The sequence below is a fragment of the Hypanus sabinus genome, chromosome 14 (assembly GCF_030144855.1).
Source record: "Hypanus sabinus isolate sHypSab1 chromosome 14, sHypSab1.hap1, whole genome shotgun sequence".
In the NCBI taxonomy this organism is placed as follows: Eukaryota; Metazoa; Chordata; class Chondrichthyes; order Myliobatiformes; family Dasyatidae; genus Hypanus; species Hypanus sabinus.
This window is the reverse complement of record NC_082719.1, coordinates 7,061,667-7,081,981: the sequence shown is the minus strand read 5'-3', so window position 1 is coordinate 7,081,981 and position 20,315 is coordinate 7,061,667. Positions and strand designations below refer to the sequence as shown.

General features: G+C 40.2%; 1 protein-coding gene across 3 annotated transcripts in view; it reads left to right on the top strand.

The window, feature by feature from the left end:
* fras1 (Fraser extracellular matrix complex subunit 1) overlaps positions 1-20,315 on the top strand; it is a 518,960-nt gene that overhangs the window by 221,090 nt on the left and 277,555 nt on the right. For 2 of the 3 annotated variants that reach the window (XM_059988733.1, XM_059988732.1), the window contains exons 11-14: positions 2,485-2,523; positions 3,230-3,289; positions 4,328-4,475; positions 9,852-9,995. In XM_059988733.1, the coding sequence (XP_059844716.1) occupies positions 2,485-2,523; positions 3,230-3,289; positions 4,328-4,475; positions 9,852-9,995 (391 nt within the window). The remainder of the gene's footprint in view (positions 1-2,484; positions 2,524-3,229; positions 3,290-4,327; positions 4,476-9,851; positions 9,996-20,315) is intronic. The other variant, XM_059988734.1, reaches the window with a different exon arrangement.

Here is a 20,315-nt window from a genome sequence, read left to right as displayed (position 1 = left end):
TCATAACATTCAGCCATCAACGGTTTAAAAAGAAGCCTTCTTTTTAAAAGATCTGAACTAAAATCTTCGATCAGACGGAAGGAAAAATCTTTGATTTTAATCATTCCTAGTCGACGAGCTGCTCTTATAACTAGTTCTTTGTCATGTACATAATGGAACCGGACAATTATCACCGAAGGTTTGTCTGTAACACTCGGTGATCGACGCCGAATTCTATGTGCCCGATCCAATAAAGGAGGGTTATTCGGGAAAATTGTCGGAAACGCTTCTTTTAAAAGTTGAGCAAAATATTTCGAAGGGTCATCTTTTTCTATGCCGTCTGGAAGACCAAGTATACGTACGTTCTGTCTTCTGGAGCGATTCTCAAAATCGTCACTCTTGGCTTTAAGGGCTTCCATCAGCTTAATGGTCGAAATTAAATCCTGTTGCAGTTTTCCAATAGTCAAATCTCGCTTCCGAGCTTCTTCTTGCAGAGACGCAATAAGAGTTTGTTGCTGTTTAATTACTAAATCCGTCTTAACCATGTACTCTTGAAAAGCCTTTATATCTTCTTTAAAAAATTGTTGTAGTTCAGCAAATTTTTGATTCAAAACCTCCATAAACAATTCAAAAGTTAATGGTGTTTGTTGAGTCGGAGCCTGCTTTTTTCCGTTACCGTTCGGATTACGTCCGGGATCCCGTCCCTTAGACCTGAGAGACATTTCTGTTTGCATATCATCAAAAGTTCACAACAAACGCTTAGCAGTAAATCCAAAAAAAAAAAGAATAAAGAAACTTTCGGTATAGGTAAAAATACGCTGAATAAGGGTGATCAAAGGTTAAAAAAAGTAAAAGTTATGGAGCGAATCCAAAATGGTACTCACTCCATGAGCGTCTCCAGCTGACTCTGCTACCTAATCTCAAACCCGTTCTGCAGAGACACAGATCAGTTATTTGAATATGTGTCTCATAGCTACCAACCTGTTAATATCTTAGCTTTTTGTACCCAGTGCATCGCCCAGGCACTCCACAGATCTAGGTAGTAGGCAAGAACTGAACTTCTGCAGATCCATCTGGTTCAACTTCACAACTGAGTTGTCCTGATTGTTGTAGTTGAGACATGGTTTAGTGTTGTGGCCTTGTTCAATGTAACTCCATTGTTTGGGGTGGAATGGTTGAAAGACCATGGACAACCTAATCATCTGTTTAGTTGTGATCCCTCTGACATTCCGAATAATGAACAATCAAATAAAGGTTTAATTTTCTTAAAAAAAATTAAATACCAAAGGAAGCCTAAACATTAAGAGCATTCAATAATAGGTAAAACATTTATCAAAACTTAATCAAGTATATTTGTCATAGCCAAGCACCTCCACTCCATCCGGCAAAAGCAGAACTTGCTGGTGGCCAAACATTTTAATTCCAATTCCTGTTCCAACGTGTTGGTCCATGGTCTCCTCGTGTGCCACAATGAGGCCACCCTCAGAGTGGAGGAGCAACACCTTATTTTCTGTCCAGTCCTGCCGAAGGATTTCAGCCTGAAATGTCGAATGCACTCTTTTCCATAGATGCTGCCTGATCAGCTGAGTTCCTCCAGCATTTTGTGTTGCTCCAGCATCTGCAGAATTTCTCCTGTTCATATCTGTCACTGTGTTACACTTCACAGAACAGGTCCCTCAGTCTGCTGTCCACACCAGTCATCAGGCATTGGCTTTTTGTACCATACATTCATCAACTCCCCCTGGATTTGAACAATTACCCCGGGCAGGCCAAGGCATTGATGCCACTGAACGACCGAATCCTCTGCTGCTCTATTCTGTGTTCTATGAAACTACCACATACCTATACAATTGGTACAGCTCAGAGTGCTCAAATAATCCACCACTCCTATGTGTTTGACATGTGGGAAGAAATGGGCATTCATGGAGGGAAACCCACATGGTCAAAGGGAGACCTTACAGACTCTATGTTGTCAGTATAGGCTCAGGACTGAACATAGGTTGTTGGAGCTACTCTACCAGCTGCACCCATCAGCCACCCCACTATCTATATGCGTGGTTCAATATACTTCTCAAAGGTTGACAATTCTCATCTTCGGCTTGTCTGACCAATATGGTTTTATTAAGCCTAATTTTGCATTTGCTGGAATTAGGCTTTGGTTTATTAAGAATTTATAATGCACATTGCAGGGCAATGATTCAGTTAAATGTTGGAAGATATTGTGTGAAATAGCAGCCTGGGAAAATTTACTTATAGATTTTACTAGATTGAAAGAAGAAAAACAGATTGGGGTAAGTGTTCATCTTTAACTCTATGGGTGGTGGTTTGTTGAAGTGGGTTCCAGCTTGTTACTTCATCGCTGTTAATGTACGTTAATTCGAATAGAAATAAAACTGGGCAGATCCTGCAGTCTGTCCAACCAGACTGACATCAAGAGAGATGTTTATATAGTGATGAATGTTTATTTTTTGCAGCATTTATAAACAACTTCTTTTCATTTGTTAGATGCACCATTCAGATTTGAAAGGTGAAAAACACCTGCAGGTAGGTAGTTCCTTTTGTGACTTCTTTGGTGCCTTATCAAAATGTAACTCAGAAGGAAGATGTAGAATAGGCTTTTGTCCCACTGACACCTGTGTGAGGTTGGAGGCATTGAGACTGAGAGGACTATATGCAAAGAGTGAGGAGTAATGTAAATGGTAGAAACCCGGTCCATTTTAGTAGTGGCCTGGGATTTCTGAATAAAACCTCCCAACTCCACTGGGAATATTTAACAGGAATTGCCAAGTGAAGGCCAGAGTCTTGAACTTCAAGCCAGCTGTTTATTGATTCTGAGCCCAAAACATTTCATCACTCTACTCTTCACGGGGTCCAGAGTGTTGTGTGGTCGGTTGGGGGGAGGGGTATGTGCTGGTAGTAGGTTAATGATTGCAAACCTCTAAGGATTTCTCAGTACTATAGATTGTCAACTTGGCTGCTCAAATCTTAATATAAGTTCAAGAGACCCAGATGAAATAGCTGCTGGTGGGACAGAGGAGATAGAAAGTAATTTTGCTTTTGTTATTGAGTTAATTTTAATATATTATTCAACTGCTTCTTTGTTTTTTAAAATACTTCAGTTTTTAATTTGCTTTGATTGTAAAAAGAAAAACAAGCATTCTTGACTATTTGTGAATGTCAGAATTATTCAAGGGCATTTAAGCTCAATTACGGTTTTATCATCCTGTAAGTTTGGGGAAATGTTTTTTAGGCCAACAAAGCTGCTGCCATCAGGAAGAAGGTACAGGAGCCTCAGGACTCACACCAGCAGGTTAAGGAACAATTACTAACCCTTAAGCATCAGGCTCTTGAACCAGAGGGGACAACTTCATTCAACTTCATTCACTCCAATACTGAACTGTCTGTAGACTGACGTTTAAGGACACTTCATCTCATGTTTTCGATATTTATTGCCTATTTATTTTTATTATTATTTTATTTTTTGTATTTACTCCGTTTTTTCACTTTTGCATATTGGTTGTTTGTCCACCTCGTGTGTGGTTTTCCTTTGATTTTATGTGCTTCTTTGTATTTACTCTTAATTCCCGCAAGAATATCAATCTCTAGGTAGCATATGGTGACATATATATACTTTGATAGTATATTTACTTTGAACTTGGAACCTTTGGGACCTGTTGGTTTCAATCAGCAGTTCCTTGTGCTGTACTGGGCTTTGTTGATCAGGCAGGAAGGGAAGATTGTGCCTAAGGTCCACTCCAGTAGAGTCCAGGCTTTCAACGGTGGGTCAAGCATCGGCCAGCTGAGCTCAGGTGGTTGACAAATCAGAGGAAATCTAAGCCAGAATGAATGACACCTTCTTTATTATTATTTCGTATTTTGTGAACTTCACTGATTTTCCGGTGTTGAGTTCTCTGATCATTACTATCCTTGCATTAAAAATGCACTTCAGTATCTCACTTTGTCTGCATAGCTATCAATCACCTGCTCTCCCTATGTCAAATAAGAGCAGGTTCTCCTGAATGATGTTTTCTATGACAAATGCAGTGTAATGTAGTCTGTGATTTTATTAATTTGAAAATGAATCAAGTGTGTGTAAAAGTCCCAATTGTCAAGAGAATTCTCCGCAGCAATGTATGTAATCGCACCACTATTTTATAATAACTATTTTAGTTTTCCCTTTTAATATATTATGGCTTAAAATGTTCAATAAAAGATATTTTATAAAAAGATACAGGTATTCTTTCTCCTCCTCAGTCAATGATTTGTACACATTGACCTCTGATCGGTTTAGACCAGAGTAATTTTTATTAACTTATTTGATATTCCTTTTAAATCTCTCACTAAATAGAATGGAGAGAAATGGCATGAAGGTCCTTGTAAAGAATGTGAATGTCGAGATTCACAGGTGACCTGCTATAAGCGCTCCTGTCCTCTGTGTCCTGCTGGTAGCCTTGCTGTGAAAATGAATGGGGAATGCTGTCCTGATTGCCAACCAGGTATGGAAGATAGCATTAACAGTCACAGAAGATAATAGAGTAGGGAGAATCTTAGATTGTATAACTTTGAATTATGCATATCAAAATAATATTTGTCACTTGCCACGGATTATAGCTCTGATTGCTTGACCTTCACATTGTTTGAACATAATCCTCTTTATGTTCATTAAGAATACTGTTATTACAAATGTAAGCTAGAGTTCAGGTATGCATTTGCATTTATATAAGTACAGATCTATATGTGTAACTTGTCCTTGTGTGCGTGTGTTCATAAGACATAGTAGCAGAAATAGGTCATTCAGCCCATCGAATCTGCTCCACCATTCCATTGTGGCTGATTTATTATCCCTCTCAACCACATTCTTCGGTCTTTTCCCCGTAACCTGAGACACCTGTCTAGTCAAGAACCAATCATTCTTAACTTTAAATATTCTCAATGACTTGGCCTCCATAGCCATCTGTGGCTCTAAATTCCACGGCATTACTACCTTCTGGGTAAAGCAATTCCTCCTCATCTCTGCTTTAAACTCCTCCAGACCTTCTCCAGTTCCAGCACATCATTACTTAGATAAGGGAGCCAAAACTGCTCATAATACTGCAAGTACAGTCTGACCAACAATTTATAAAACCTCAGCAATACATCTTTGCTCTTATATCTAGTCCTTTTGAAATGAGTGCTAACATTGCATTTGCCTTCCCTATCACTGACTCAATTTGCAAGTTACCCTTTAGAGAATCCTGTCCGAGGATTCCCAAGTCCCTTTGCATCTCTGATTTTTGAATTTTCTCAGCATTTAGAAAATAGTCCTTGCCTTTATTCCTTCTGTCAAAGTGCATGACCACGCACTTCCCTACACAGTATTGCATCTGCCACTTCTTTGCCCATTCTCCCAAACTGTCCTTCTGCATACTCCCTGCTCTCTACACACTACCTATCCCTCCACCTGTCTTTGTATTGTCCACAAATTTAGCCACGAAACCATCATACCACGGCTGTTATCTTGTTATGTAGCCTCATGTGCGGCACCTTCTGAAAATCCAAGTGACCAACACCCATTGACTCTCCTTTGTCTATGCCACCTGTTATTACCTCAGAGAATTCCAACAGGGTTGTCAAGTAAGATTTCCCCTTAAGGAAAATATTCTGCCTTTGGCCTATTTTAACCTGTGCCTCCAAGTACCCTGAAACACCCTTAATAATGGATTTCAAAACACTGAAATCTGGCTGACTGGCCTACAATTTCCTTACTAATGCCCCTCCCTCCCTCTCTTCTTAAAGAGTAGAATGATTTTTGCAATTTTTCTGTCCTCCAAAACCATACCAGAATCTATCTAAAAAGCTATCTCGTCGCATTCTACAAATTTCCTCTCTTGAGATCCATCACCAACCTACTTTTCCCAATGCATCTGCATATTGAAATCCCCTATGATTATTGTAACATTGCCCCTTTTACATACCATTTCTATTTCCTCTTGTAATTTGCATCTCTCATCCTGGGTACTGTTTGGAGGCATGTATGTAACTTTTAACTCGTAGAGTTTCTTAACTCTACCTACAAGGATTCCACATCTTCCGATCATTTATCACCTCTTTCTAAGAATTTATTTTCATTTCTTACCAACTGAGCCAGCCCATGCCCTCTGCCTACCTGCTGTCCTTTGAATGTAATGTGTATCCTTGGGTGTTATGCTCCCAACTATGATTTTGTTTCAGCTTGTGATGCCCACGTCATCATACCTGACAATCTCATAACTGTGCTACAAGTCTACCTACCTTATTCCTTACACTGTGTGCATTGACATGCAACATCTTGAGTCCTATTTTCATGGGGGATTATTTCCCCCCATGTTACACTTCAACTCATTCCACTGACATCAAGTTTGCTTCATCATCTGCCTCTCCTTCCTCACACTCTCACTACATACTGCATCTACTTGTATGCCAACTGATCCATCCTCAGCCTAGTCACTCCTGTTCCTATTCCCCTGCAAAATTAGTTTAAACTCTTCCCAAAGGCTCTAGCAAACCTGCCTGCATCTGTTGGTGACCCTCGGCCCAGTGTAACCCTTTCTATCTGCACAAGTCATACCTTTCCCGGAAGAAATCACAATGATCCAGAAATCTGATACCCTTCCTCCTGCACTAATTCCTCAGCCACACATCCATCTGCCAAATCATCCTGTTCTTCCCCTCCATGGCGCGTGGCACAGGCAGCAATCCAGTGATTACTAGCATGGAGATCCTGTTTTTCAGCTTTCTACTGTATCTAACTCCCTATATTCACTCTTCATGAGCTACTCCCTGTTCCTACCTATATGGTTGGTACCAATTTGTACCATAACTCCTGGCTACTCACTCTTCCCCCTTTAGTATGCTGTGACATCCCTGATCCTGGCACTTAGGAGACAAAGCCCATCCTGGTGTCTCTTTCACGTGCACAGAATCTGCTGTCTGTTCCTCTGACTATGGAATCCCCTATCACTACTGCACTCCTCTTCTTTCCACTTCCCTTCTGTGCCATAGAACGAGACTCAGCCAGAGACTCTGTCTCTGTGGCCTCCCCCGATGAATTGTTCACCCCCTCCCTCCCAACAGTATCCAAAGCAGTGTACTGAGGGGAACGGCGGGCTGTGTGGGTACTCTGCACTGGCTGCCTATTCCCTTTTCGTCTACTGGCAGTCACCCAGCTACCTGCCTCCTGCAATGTCGGGGTGACTATTTCCCTGTAACTCCTATCTATCACCATCTCATTTTCCCGAATGAGCTGAAGGTCTTCCAGCTGTAGGTGCGATTCCTTAGCACAGCCTCTGAGGAGCTGCACCTTGATGTTGATCAGGGAGATGGGTGGTCTCCTAGCATTCCTACATCTGTGTTTTGTGTCTCTCTGTAGAGGCTGGTTCAGAACTGTAGTCTTACAGCAGATGAAAACCCTGCACAATGTAATTCCACCTACAATAACAACTGTTTGGAAATGTTAACACTGTTGACTGAATTCCAGTGACTGCACAGAATATTCAGCAGAACCCATTGTTATCTTGCATATTTGTGTTTGACTGGAGCTTCACCTATTGTACAAAACACTGTAGGCACAACACTCAATTCAAATGTGTTGATATAGTGAGACTGCACTGGCAATGTGTGATTTGTTAACAATACCACTATAAATTAGGGCTTACAGCTGCTTTCTACTTTTCATATATGTTAATTGTCTGTTCAAACTTTCTTGTTGTTTCTTTGTAAAATTAATTAGTAACTTTGAATTCTGGACTCTGTTGTTACTTTGAACTGATCTCTTCATGCGTACTTCAGTACTAGAAAAAAGAGAATTTTTTCTCGTTTAGCTCTGTGTGTTCATTTACAGGGGGCTAGTCTACATGTAACATGTCTTTTCAATGCCTCCACTTTATTGTGTAGAACACGGCATTTTTTACTTCTAGTTGTTACCACTGGCTGACACACACAGTTTCTTGAATTCTCCATGAGATTTCTCCATTTCTCCCTTTGTAAGCAGAGTAGTGTGGAACAGTGCGCAGGCAACTCCTTATGTTGTTCCACTGTTGTCTCTGATCAACGTCTGATGGGCCGATTCTGGAGGATTGTATCTCACTGATAAGGAAGTAAAAACCAAGTGCCTTCTTCAAGTGACGCAGTTGCAGAGTGCAGTGCATATGTAACTAAATCTTATTGATGTAGATTAGTTTCCTGCTGTGGTTTTAGATTTTTATGTCCACACTTGTGACATCTGTTCCCGATTGTCATCCTATAATTACATGAAAACTCTTCAAGGCATTTACAAAGTCTCAAAAGTGTAAAATCCCTTTAGGGAATCCTTGGCACAATAAAAAAGAGGATACCTTGAGACCTCACAACGATAAAACAAAACAGATGGACAGCAATGGTCCAAACAACACACCTATCTGCCCTGTCAAGCACCACCTGTCCCGCCTGTGTTAACATCTGTGGATCCCACCACAGGGCCCCCCACCCATCTGTAAACTCACAGTGGAGATGGAACGATTCATTGTTAACATTAGACTGTATGAGAAGAGATAAACGCAACAGGTTTATGGTAACAGGCTAACAATGATTGGAGTGGTTGGTAGTTTATGGAATATATTTGCTTGACATTAGGGCAGGAGAGAGAGGTCAAACATTCCTCTTCAAGTATAGAAAAGACATGAAAGAAAGATGCTGCGTTTTACCACTGAAGCATATTTGTAATCTACAGTGAACATGGATGTTGTAAGTTTTTCACTTAATAACAGCAATATACCCACCCACATTTATCAAAAAGCCATTCCTACTTTTAATTCTAGAATTAATTCCCATCTTCCAATTACAAAGCTCTCTCTTTTCTGCTAGTAGTGAAGAAGAGCTTTAGGGAGAAAAAATGCTTAATTAAATTTCCTGTGGATACTAAATGTTAAATAGCAGAAAGGGAATTTGAACCTAATTGGGTGACAGGATCATTCCAGTCTAGGCTGCAGGCAGCAATCAGCACTGCACATATCATCCCATAGGCTTTCTCCAATTCTATTCCAGTTGCTGCTTCATTTCTTCAGGAGGCAGAACTGTCTCAGGGAAAACATTGAGTATTCATGTTAAAATTGCATATATTTTTTTCAATGTGCATCACAACTGATGAAAATTTAATTGATGTTGAAAGCACCAGAGAGGAGTTTTGCTTTTCAAAAGCTCAACAGGAGTGTGAGTGAAGAGAAAGGTGACAGTGCTGATTTGCCAACACAGTTACCATCCTCCTCAATGATTTCTTCTCCAGTTTCCCTACTGTTCATACTCATTGTTCACATGCTTATCTTTCACAGCTCACACTTCACTCTTTGACCTCCTCCCTTTAAAGTACAAATTCTTAACTCTCCCAGTTAAATGTGCATCCTCTCCTTCCCCTGCTAATTGGCAAAGAGTACTTTCCCTGGTCCAAAGTTGTCTTAGGCTTCTTTGTTTTATTTTTGTACTTACTGTCCAGACATTGCTCTTGATTCCTGTTTAAACACCTTTGAACTTGCAGGTGGATAATCCCAAATTTATAGGAATCAGATTGATTTAAAGTCACCAGTAACAGGCAAGGGGTGGGGAGTAGAGTAGAGATTAAGAGGGCAGGAATGCTAACTTTGCTTGACATTAATTTCTGGTAATTCCTTGAAGCAGATGCATGGATAATATTCTGAAAATACTAACAGTCTTCATTGAAAACTACATTTAGACTATGAACATACATGAAATAATTATGTTTAAAATCCAATTTTTCTATAAGTACTGTTTAAAGGATAAGTGGAGAAATGGAAATTTCTGTGGAAATAATTAGTTTCACATTGCAGGACATTCATGATTGTATTTCATTACTTCCTTGATAGTTTTGTGCCATCCTGATTGCCTGACCTGTACACAGTCTCCTGATCATTGTGAGATCTGCAAGAATGAGAGCAGAGTTCTGCAGAATGGCCGCTGTCTGGAGCACTGTGACCCTGGATTCTATGAATTAGCTGGATTGTGTAAAGGTATGTAAAATTCGTCTGATCATTCAGGCTCTCTGAATGCTGTGAAAGTCCCCTTTGAAAAACTGGCAGTAATAGATTATTTCTAGTATCTGGTAAATATTTATCATTTCATTAGTGTAGTAATTGAAAGCTTTGTCAAAGGAGTACATATATTAACGGTCCAAATAATAATGAGGCAGCCTACAGAGAAGAAGTCATCACTCTGACACAGTGGTGTCAAGAAAACAAACTGTCCCTCAATGTCACAAAAACAAAGGAGCTGGTTGTGGAGTACAGGAGGAATGAATACACGTTAACCCCTATTGACATCAATGGATCTGGGGTTGAGAGGTTGAACAGCTTTAAGTTCCTCAGCATCCATAACAACGAGGATCTCACGTGGTCTGTACTTACCAGCTGTGTGGTGAAAAAGGCACAACAGCGCCTCTTTCACCTAGACCGGGGGTCGGCAACCTGCGGCTCCCGAGCCATTTGTGGCTCTTTCACCTCTGTGCTGCGGCTCCCTGTGGCTTTGGGAAATAATTGGTCAGTATTTAATTAAAATGTATTTTATGTTAGTTTGTTAGCTTTTGAAATGTAATTCTAAATTTGAAGATTATGGTGATCTTGTACAATGTAAGTGTGGCGACACATTTTCTGACACATCCGAAACGGCTCTCAATTAGCCAGCATTCCGGCTAAGGGAGATTGCCTACGGGGGTTTGTGAGTACGTGTCTTTTGCAGCATCTGCGTCCATGGGGGCTGGGTTGAGGGAGGCTTAGAAGCAAGGCTGTTTAGTTCGAATAAAGTTATTCGACTGCAGTTTACTGACTGCCTGAACACACCGCTGCAACGTGTTTTTATCGCTATTAATATACGTCACCACTGCCAATACCTGACACCCGCCAGTGCGCGATTTCTTTAATTTTTCGATCCAAGGTAAGCCAACTATGGAGAATTCTAAAAAAAGAAAAGTGACTGAAGAAAACAGAACGTTTAATGATACGTGGACAGATTCATTTGCTTTCACTGTTGACGAGACTGGTTTACCGGTATGCTTAATATGCAATGAGAAACTAGCAAACAACAAAAAGTCAAATGTCGCAAGGCATTTCCAGAGTAAACACGCAGCCTTTGCTCAAAAATATCCGGATGGAGATGAGAGAAAAAAAGCCGTTTCGGAACTGATGCGGAAGGTTGATCTGAGCAAAAATCATTTCCAGAAATGGATGAAGTCAGGAAAATCAACGACATACGCCAGTTATATTGCCGCTCAGGAAATAGTCAGGCACGGGAAGCAGTTTACAGATGGTGAATATATAAAAGAATCTTTCATTAAGATTTCAGAACATCTATTCACGGACTTTAAAAACAAGAGTGAAATTGTGCAGAAAATCAGGGATATGCCCCTCTCTGCAAAGACTGTCAAAGACAGAACCATAAAAATGGCAGAAGACATCACAAGACAGCAAATTAAAGACATCAATTCAGCTGTGGCCTACTCGATTGCCTGTGACGAGTCTAAAGACAAAGGCGATATTGAACAAATAGCGTTGTTCTGCCGGTATGTAAACTCTGCCGGGCCACAGGAAGAACTGATTGAGTTGATACCTCTAAAAGACCAAACACGGGGGGAGGACATCTGTGAGGCTGTCTTGAATTGTTTAAGAGCCAAAGGAATAAAGACCACCCATCTGGTGTCAGTAGCTACTGATGGGGCTCCGAATATGACGGGAACGCACAAGGGATTTGTGGCTTTACTGCAGAAGTCGCTGGACAGAAAGCTGCTGACTTTTCACTGCATCTTGCACCAAGAGGCACTGTGCGCTCAAACATTTCCTCCGGAATGCACAGAAGTAATGGATGTTGTCATTCAGATTGTCAATAAAATAATGGCAAAAAGTTTAAATCACCGTCAATTCCGTTTGTTACTGGACGAGATGGAAAGCGCATATTCTGATCTCCTGCTGCACAACAAAGTCCGGTGGCTGTCCAAAGGGGAGGTGCTGAAACGCTTTGTCGCGTGTCTGGAAGAAGTGAAAACTTTCCTGGGCAGCAAAGGGCTCAACTTTCCTGAGCTGGAACAGCCAGAGTGGCTGGAAAAGCTACATTTCATGGTAGACATGACAGCGCACCTGAACACGCTGAACACAGCTCTTCAGGGGAAAGGACGCACAGCCCTGCACATGTTGGAGGATGTCTTGGCATTTGAGCGCAAGTTGACAGTGCTTGCCAGAGATTTACAGAAAGGCACTTTGTCTCACTTCCCCAATTTGAGAGAGTTCAAACAAGGTCACGACATGATAATTTCGGAGTATTTACATTCTGCAATCATCGCAATGCAAACATCGTTTGGGAAACGCTTCTGTGAGTTCAGAGAGGAAAAAAACACATTATCCTTCCCGGTCACTCCCTTAAGCATCGATCCTTCCCTACTGAATACGACTGCATTGGCAGGTGTGAGTCAACCTGATCTTGAGATGGAACTGGCCGACATAGCCGACAAAGACATATGGGTGTCCAAGTTTAGACGCTTGACAGCAGACCTTGAAGATGTTGCCCGTCAGAAGGCCGTTCTTGCTCAGAATCACAAATGGAGTGATATTGAAAACCTTCCAAATCCGGACCAACTTGTGTTTGAAACATGGAATGCTGTGCCCGACATTTATGTAAACATGAAAAAGTATGCGCTTGGAGTCCTGTCGATCTTTGGATCCACATATGTATGTGAGCAGGTGTTCTCCAACATGAACTTTATTAAAAACAAACATCGCGCATGCTTCACAGATGACAGCTTGCGATCCTGTGTAAAGATGAAGGTGACGTCATACAGCCCTGATGTGCAGACGCTGTGCGCTGAGGTCCAGGAGCAGAAATCCCATTAACCAAGTATGATAAATATTTTAATTGCCTATTATTTTATGTATATTCATATTTTTTCATTGTTCAGTGAAATAGTCCTTTTATTTTTCAGGCTGACAGCTGACTGATGATATTTTTGGTTTGCTGCTGGCGGAAAATTTAAGCGGCGTTTTTCATAAATACAAGAAGGACTCAAATAGACATTGAGTATTTTACTTAAAAGTAACTTTCAACCCAACGTCTTTTTTTCGGAGTTCAAAATGTTTTTGTTGCATGCAGAAATGTAATTTCGTTTTCTCTGCAGGAGTTCATCAATTTCATAAATGCAACACATTATAGTTTGTTTATACATAGCATAAAGGCAAAAAAAACGTTGTATGCAGTGTTATTTCATTTTAAATGTCAAACGGGTTTTGCGGCTCCCAGTGTTTTCTTTTCTGTGGGAAACGGGTCCAAGTGGCTCTTTCAGTGGTAAAGGTTGCTGACCCCTGACCTAGACGGTTGAAGAAGCTTGGTATGGGTCCCCAAATCCTAAGAACTTTCTATAGGGGCACAATTGAGAGCATTCTGACTGGCTGCATCACTGCTTGGTATGGCAACTGTACTTCCCTGAATCGCAGGACTCTGCAGAGACGGATGCAGACAGCCCAGTGCATCAATAGATGTGAACTTCCCACTCTTCAGGACATTTACAAAGACAGGTGTGTAAAAAGGACCCGAAGGATCATTGGGGACCTGAGTCGCCCCAATCACAATCTATTCCAGCTGCTACATATATGCATAACATATTATTTATTATAAATTACTGTAGACTGCAGATTTCAGTGGAGCCGTAATGTAAAGATTTTTACTCATGTATATGAAGGACATAAGTAATAAAGTCAATTCAATTCAATAAGGGTTAAACTTGTATTAAGAGTTTAAGAAACTGTGTGGTGGATATTTTGCTAACATCCTTTACAACAGATGGGCAATAAATATGTCTTTTGAGGTAAGATAACTACAATAGCATTGCTGTACTTCTGGAAGCTGTTGAAAGAAAGCCATATTAAATCTTATTTTCCCCCATCAGCTCTGGAAGTGGAAGTATATCTTCTTATTACACTTAAACCTCCTTCAGATGTTGATCTGTTCACTAAATCTGATGGATTCTTTGTCTATTTTTTATTATCAAAGTCTTTTAGGATGTTCTCAGGCTGCTTTAGAAATATTCTATCCCATTAAATAGATGTCAGCTAAAAAGCTTAGAAAAAATCTTTAAGTCATACGATCACTAACATTGGTAAGCGATTTCTCTCATTGGGCATCATTTGAAATTTTTACAAACATCTTTGTTTAAACCAGTAAAGCTTGAAGCAAGGCTCTGTCCAGTTGATTGCAGATATGTGTCAAGAGTACTGAAAGATGGGATCAGAAGTGGAGAGAATGAGCAAATTGCTGGACATCAGTATCTCTGAGAATCTAACCTGGTCGCAACATATTGATGCAGCTATAAAGAAGGCAATCCAGCAGCTGTATTTCATTTGGTGTTTGAAAAGATTTGGTTTGTCACCTAAAACACTGAATAACATCTACACATGTACTGTGACTGGCTGCATCACCGTCTGGTATGGGAGTGCCACTGCACAGGATTGAAGAAAGTTGCAGAAACTTGTAAAATTCGTCAGCTCCACCATGGGTACTACCCTCCATAGTATCCAAGACATCCATAGTATCCAAGAGTGGTGGTTCAGGAAGGTGGTGTCCATTATTAATGACCCCCACCTCCCGGGACATGCCCTCTTCTCAGTGTTACCATCAGGAAGGGGGTGCAGGAGCATGTACCTACAGGTGGACCCTCAGTGATTCAGGAACTGCTCCTTCCCCTCTGCCATCCGATTTCTAAATGGACATTTGGACTCATGAACCCTACCTCACTATATTTTTTAAATTTATGTCTGTCTTTGTACTTCTCATTTTAACTTGATTTAATATACATATCTTACTGTAATTCAGATTTTTACCTACATTTATCATTTAATACATTGTATTACTGCTGCAAAGTTAATAAATTTCATGACATATGCTGGTGATATTAAAATAAAAGTGTACTTGTTTTTCAAAGGAAAGCCCGTGCTAATTGAATAATGATAGGTTAGTTGCTTGAGGAGGGAAAAATGTTAGTATTTTCCCAAATGAGCAAAATGATATCATTGGCAGGTTCATATGGATAGTTGTGGTAGAGGGGAGAAATTAGGAATAGCCTTTGTGGGGTATTACTTAGAGAAATATTATACAGGGTAAACTGGTATTGAATGAGGTTATATAGCAAATTGGATTAAAACCAAACCAGGAATTGTTTTTTTAAAGTGATCAGAAGTGGTTTGGAGTCCCAATTGTGTTCTGTTGTGGTGGTGCATCTTTTCACTGCATATCTTTGATTTGACTATAGCTTTGTTCATATTTATAGATGCTGCCATAAAAGAATATTGTCCTTAAAAGTGGAGTGGGAATTCTACAAGTAATATATTTCAGTATGTAGAACGTAACCCTGACTGAAAGTAAGTAATGCCGAGGAAGAGCAGCAGGTTCAGCTTTACAGAATGTCAGGGATAGCACTTGAAACCATTGAAAAGAGCACAAGGAAATTTAAATGCGAAGGAAGACTTAAAAAATGTATTTTGTTTTGAACCGACAAAATACAGGGGCTAAATCTGGAAAGAGCTTCAGAATTAGGGGTTGCTCATTCAAAGTAGAGCTAAGGAGGAAATAAGACAGCTGATCTGGTTCGATCCTGATCGGCAGAATAGTGTGTAAAGTTTGCATATTTCCTCTGGTGGCTGGGTCTCATGCTCCAATTTCCTCCAACATGTCAAACACATTCAGGTGAACTTATTGGATATTGTAAATAATCCTAATAGTATATAACCCTAGTAGTAAAAAAGGTCAAAGGTGAGTTTATGGGTATATGAGAAGGATCAGTTTACAAGCAAAGTAGAGGGGAATGGCTATGATATGAATGCTGTATTGGGTACAGGCATGCACCCGATCGGCTGAAAAGCCTCATTTTGTGTTGCAGTAAGTGAATAAGTGAAGTTGTTTTCTTAGATAGATGTAAATCTTTGGAAGTCTCTATTCCATTGAGCTGTAGATGCAGTTTCTTGTATGCTTTCAAGGCCAAGGTGGAACATTGCTGATCTGTAAGGGAATTAAAGGAAAACAGTGATCTGGAACTAAGCTCAGAACATATTAGCCATGATTTATGAATAATGGAGCAGACGTACTGAGCCATGTGAACTACACTTTCTCTTAATTCTTATGTTGTTCTCAAGACAGATGATAGATTAGTGCTTCTGAGAATGAGGGCAGCAGCTACAGATAAAATCGAAGAGGTTCAGCTCAGGGAAGAATAGAAAAGTTCTTAACCAACACCTGAAGTGTGAAGTCAATTTTCAGGTTAGTCACTGGGGCAAAAGCTATGCATCTAAAAGAAGGAATGAAAATTTGAAAGGATATGAGAATATGGCTGATAATTTTGATTAGGATTATCTATTCTACAGAGCAAATACTGACACTGGTTGGGACACTGTCTAACTAAATGTTTGAATTTATTAAAGGAGTGAACATCATTATCTATGAAGATTGCTGGATTTCATATTTAGTTATTTAGCAAGGGAGATAGGTATAAAACATATGAGACCTATAAATAAATCAATATCGATATCAGAGAGAGTCCATCCTCAGTCACTGCAAATGTGAAGTAATCTTTGTGGAATTTCCATCTAGTAAGTTACAAAAGCAAAACCTGAGACTTTCTTTCTTATTTGCACTAGTATTAAGGTGAGTAAATAATAGACTTGATGGATAATTCAGCCTAGACTTGTTCAGTTTTAGTTCGTATGCTTCTAATGGTTATTTAAAGCTTTAACACGGTGGGTTGACAAAAAGAATGGCTAATTGCATTTTTTTTGTACATTTGTTGAACTAACAATGAAGAAGACTAATATTAATTTTAAACATTTCTTCCAAATCTCGCCCTCATCTTCCCTTCAAAAACAACCCCAAATTCTCAGTTTTCTCTGTGATCTGACACCCCTCATCCTTGGTGCTTTTCTGGTCAATTTCTTTTTTAATTTTTGGAGTGCTTAGAAGCCAGCCTGATCTGAGTATCTCATGGAAATCTAATTGGTGTTCTCCAGACTTTCGGTATGTAACTTCCTGATGAAGGGTCTTAGCCCAAAATGTAACTGTTTATTCTCCTCTATAGATACTGCCTGATTTGCTGAGTTCCTCCACCATTTTGTGTGTGATGCTCCAGATTTCCAACATCTACAGAATCGCTTATATATATAGCTTCCTTGCCTTTTTTTAATTGTATGTTCATAAAGCCAAAATTCAAGAAACTTTTTTAATAGTGTTCTCAACAGGCTCTATTTCTTTTGAAATATCTGTGCATATATCAAAACCCTCCTGACACCATTGCTTACCATTGACAAAGCATATCAATAAAGCCAGAGTAGTGGATACAGTATGTATAGATTTGGGTATGGCATTCGACAAGGTTCCCCATCGTAACTCGTTCAGAAAGTCAGGATACATGGGATCCACAGAAATTAGGCTGCATGCATTCAGAGCTAGCTTCCTCATAGAAGGCAGAACGTGGTAGTAGATGGAGCGTAATCTGCCTGGAGTTCAGTGACTAGTGGTGATCCGCAGGGATCTGTTCTGCAGTCTCCTGCTCTTTTTGATTATTATAATTGACTTTGCATCAGCAGGCTCTCAACGCACTTCGTCACAGTAGATGAAAGTGATTTGGATTCGCTCCAGTTTGCCTACCACAACAACATGTCAACCGAAGATGCCATTCCATTGAGTCTTCGCTCAACCCCAGAACATCTGGACAGTAAAGGTGCATACTCTACATCAGGATGCTCTTCAGTGACTACAGCTCAGCATTCAATATCATCATCCTCTCAAAACTAATCAATAAACTTCAATACCTGCTTGTATAGCTGGATCCTTGATTTTCTCAGTCATTTCCTGTTGGCAACACCATTTCCTCCACATCTCCATCAGCATAGGTGCACCACAAGACTGTGTGCTTAGCCAAGGCTTTACTTGCTTTACACTTTTGACTGTGAGGCAAGTCACAGCTCCAATGTCATATTTAAGTTTGCAGACAACACCACTTTCATTGGCTGAATCAAAGGTGGTGATGAATCAACATATCGAAGGTGGTGATGAATCAACATACTGAAAATCTGGCTGGGTGGTGCCACAACGACTTCTCACTCAATGTCAGCAAGACCAATGACTGTTGACTTCAGGAGGAGGAAATTGGAGCTTCAGGAGCCATTTCTCATCAGTGGGTCAGATGTGGTGAGGGTCAACATCCTCAAATTCTTCAGTGTTATTATTTCAGAACATCTGTCCTGGGTCAAACACCATCATGAAGAAAGCACAGCAACACCTCTACTTCCTTAGGAATTTACGAAGATTTGGCATGTCATCTAAAACTCTAGCAAATTTCTGTAGATGTGTGGTGGAGAGTATATTGATTGGATACATCATGGCCTGGTGTGGAAAAACCAAAGCCCTAGAATGGAAAATCCTACAAGTCCGAGTCCATCACAGGTATAGCGCTCTCCACCACTGAACACACCTGCACAGAGCAGTCGTAAGAAAGCAGCATTCATCATCAGGGTAACCACCACCCAGGTCATGTTCTCTTCTTATTGCTGCCACCAGGAGGGAGGTATAAAAGCCTCAAGTCCACACCACTAGGTTCAGGAACACATATTACCTCTCAACCATCAGGCTCTTGAACCTGAGGGGACAACTTCACTCAATCTCATTCACCCGTCACAGAACTCTCCCTAGAACGTATAGATTCACTTTCAAGGATTCTTCATCTTATGTTCTCAATATCCATTGCCTATTTATTTGTTGTTATTATTTTACTTTCTTTTTTTCTATTTGTGTAGTTTGTTGACTTTTACATATTGGTTGTTTGTTCTTTTGGATGCAGTCTTTCATTGATTCTCTGGTGTTTCTTGTATGTACAGTGAATGCCCACAAGACTGTATTGTATATGGTGACATATATGTACTTTGACAATAAATTTACTCTGAACTTTGAAATGACTTGGAGTAGGGGTGTGTTAGTAAATTTGCAGATGACACACAGATTGGTGGTTTTGTGGATAGTGTGGAACATTGATGGAGATTACAATGGGACATTGATATGGTGCAGAGATGAACTGAGAAGTGGCAGATGGGAAAATGTGAAGTGATATACTTTGAAAGGTTGAACTTAAAGGCAGAGAATATGGGAAGGATTTTTAGCACTATGGAGGAACAGAAGGACCTTGGAGTCTACATCCATAGGTCCCTCAAAGTTGCCATGAAAATTGATTAGGTGGTTAAGAATGTGCATAGAGTGTTGGCCTTCATTAGTTGGGGGACTGAGTTCAAGAGCTGTGAAGTTATGTTGCATCTTTATAAAGCCCTAGCTAGACCACACTTGGAATATTGTGTTTAGTTCTGGTTGCCTCAGGATGTGGAAGCTTTACAGAAGATGCAGAAGAGATTTACCTGCATTAGAGAACATGGCTTGAGAGGACAGATTGATCGAGATGAAGTTATTCTCTCTGAAGTGAAGAAGGATGAGAGATAACTTGATAGAAGTGTACTGTATAAGATGATAAGGGCCATAATTAGAGTGCACACCCAGAGACTTTATCCACAGCTAAACCGAGGAGGTATAAGTTCCTCAATTTTAAGTTGATTGTAGGAAAGTATAGGGGAGATGTTTGAGCTGGGCTTTTTGTACAGAGAGTGATGGGTGTATGGAAAGTGGGGTAGATACAGATATATCAGAGATATTTAAAAGATTCTTAGATAGCTACATGGATGAAAGAAGTATGGAGTGTTATGCAGGTGGGCAGGGTTGCATTGATCTTTGAGTAGGTTAAAAGGTTGGCACAATATCATGGGCTGCACTGCACTGTGCTGTACTGTTCTATGTTGTGTTACTGCTACCTACCATCACTCATACTTCCCAACCTTAGCACTCTGTTTCTACATCTCATTCAAAATCAGGCCACATCTTTGCTCTCATTTCTTCTCATTCTTCTTGCCTTTTACCTCCCCCCCCACCAGCTGCAACTTTCTAACAGCAGCTTTACTGGTTTTTGCCTTCATTGATTTTGATTGAAATTCACTTCCACTAAGTTCTCAGAGGAATCACCGAAGAGAGCTGATGTGTGTAGTGTTCAGTCTTCACTATATTATGCTTAACCTGTCTGCTGTCTCCTCTTTCCATTTACTTATTCATACCCACCAGTGTGGTTTTATTATTTATATTACTTTTTCATTTCAGAATTTTGTTTCTTTTGAACCAGATCTACAGTGTATATGTAAGAGGCATAGGCATTGTGTGAGCCTGTGAGGAACACAAATAAGATGTTGGAGCAAAATCAGGCTATTCAGCCCATCAAA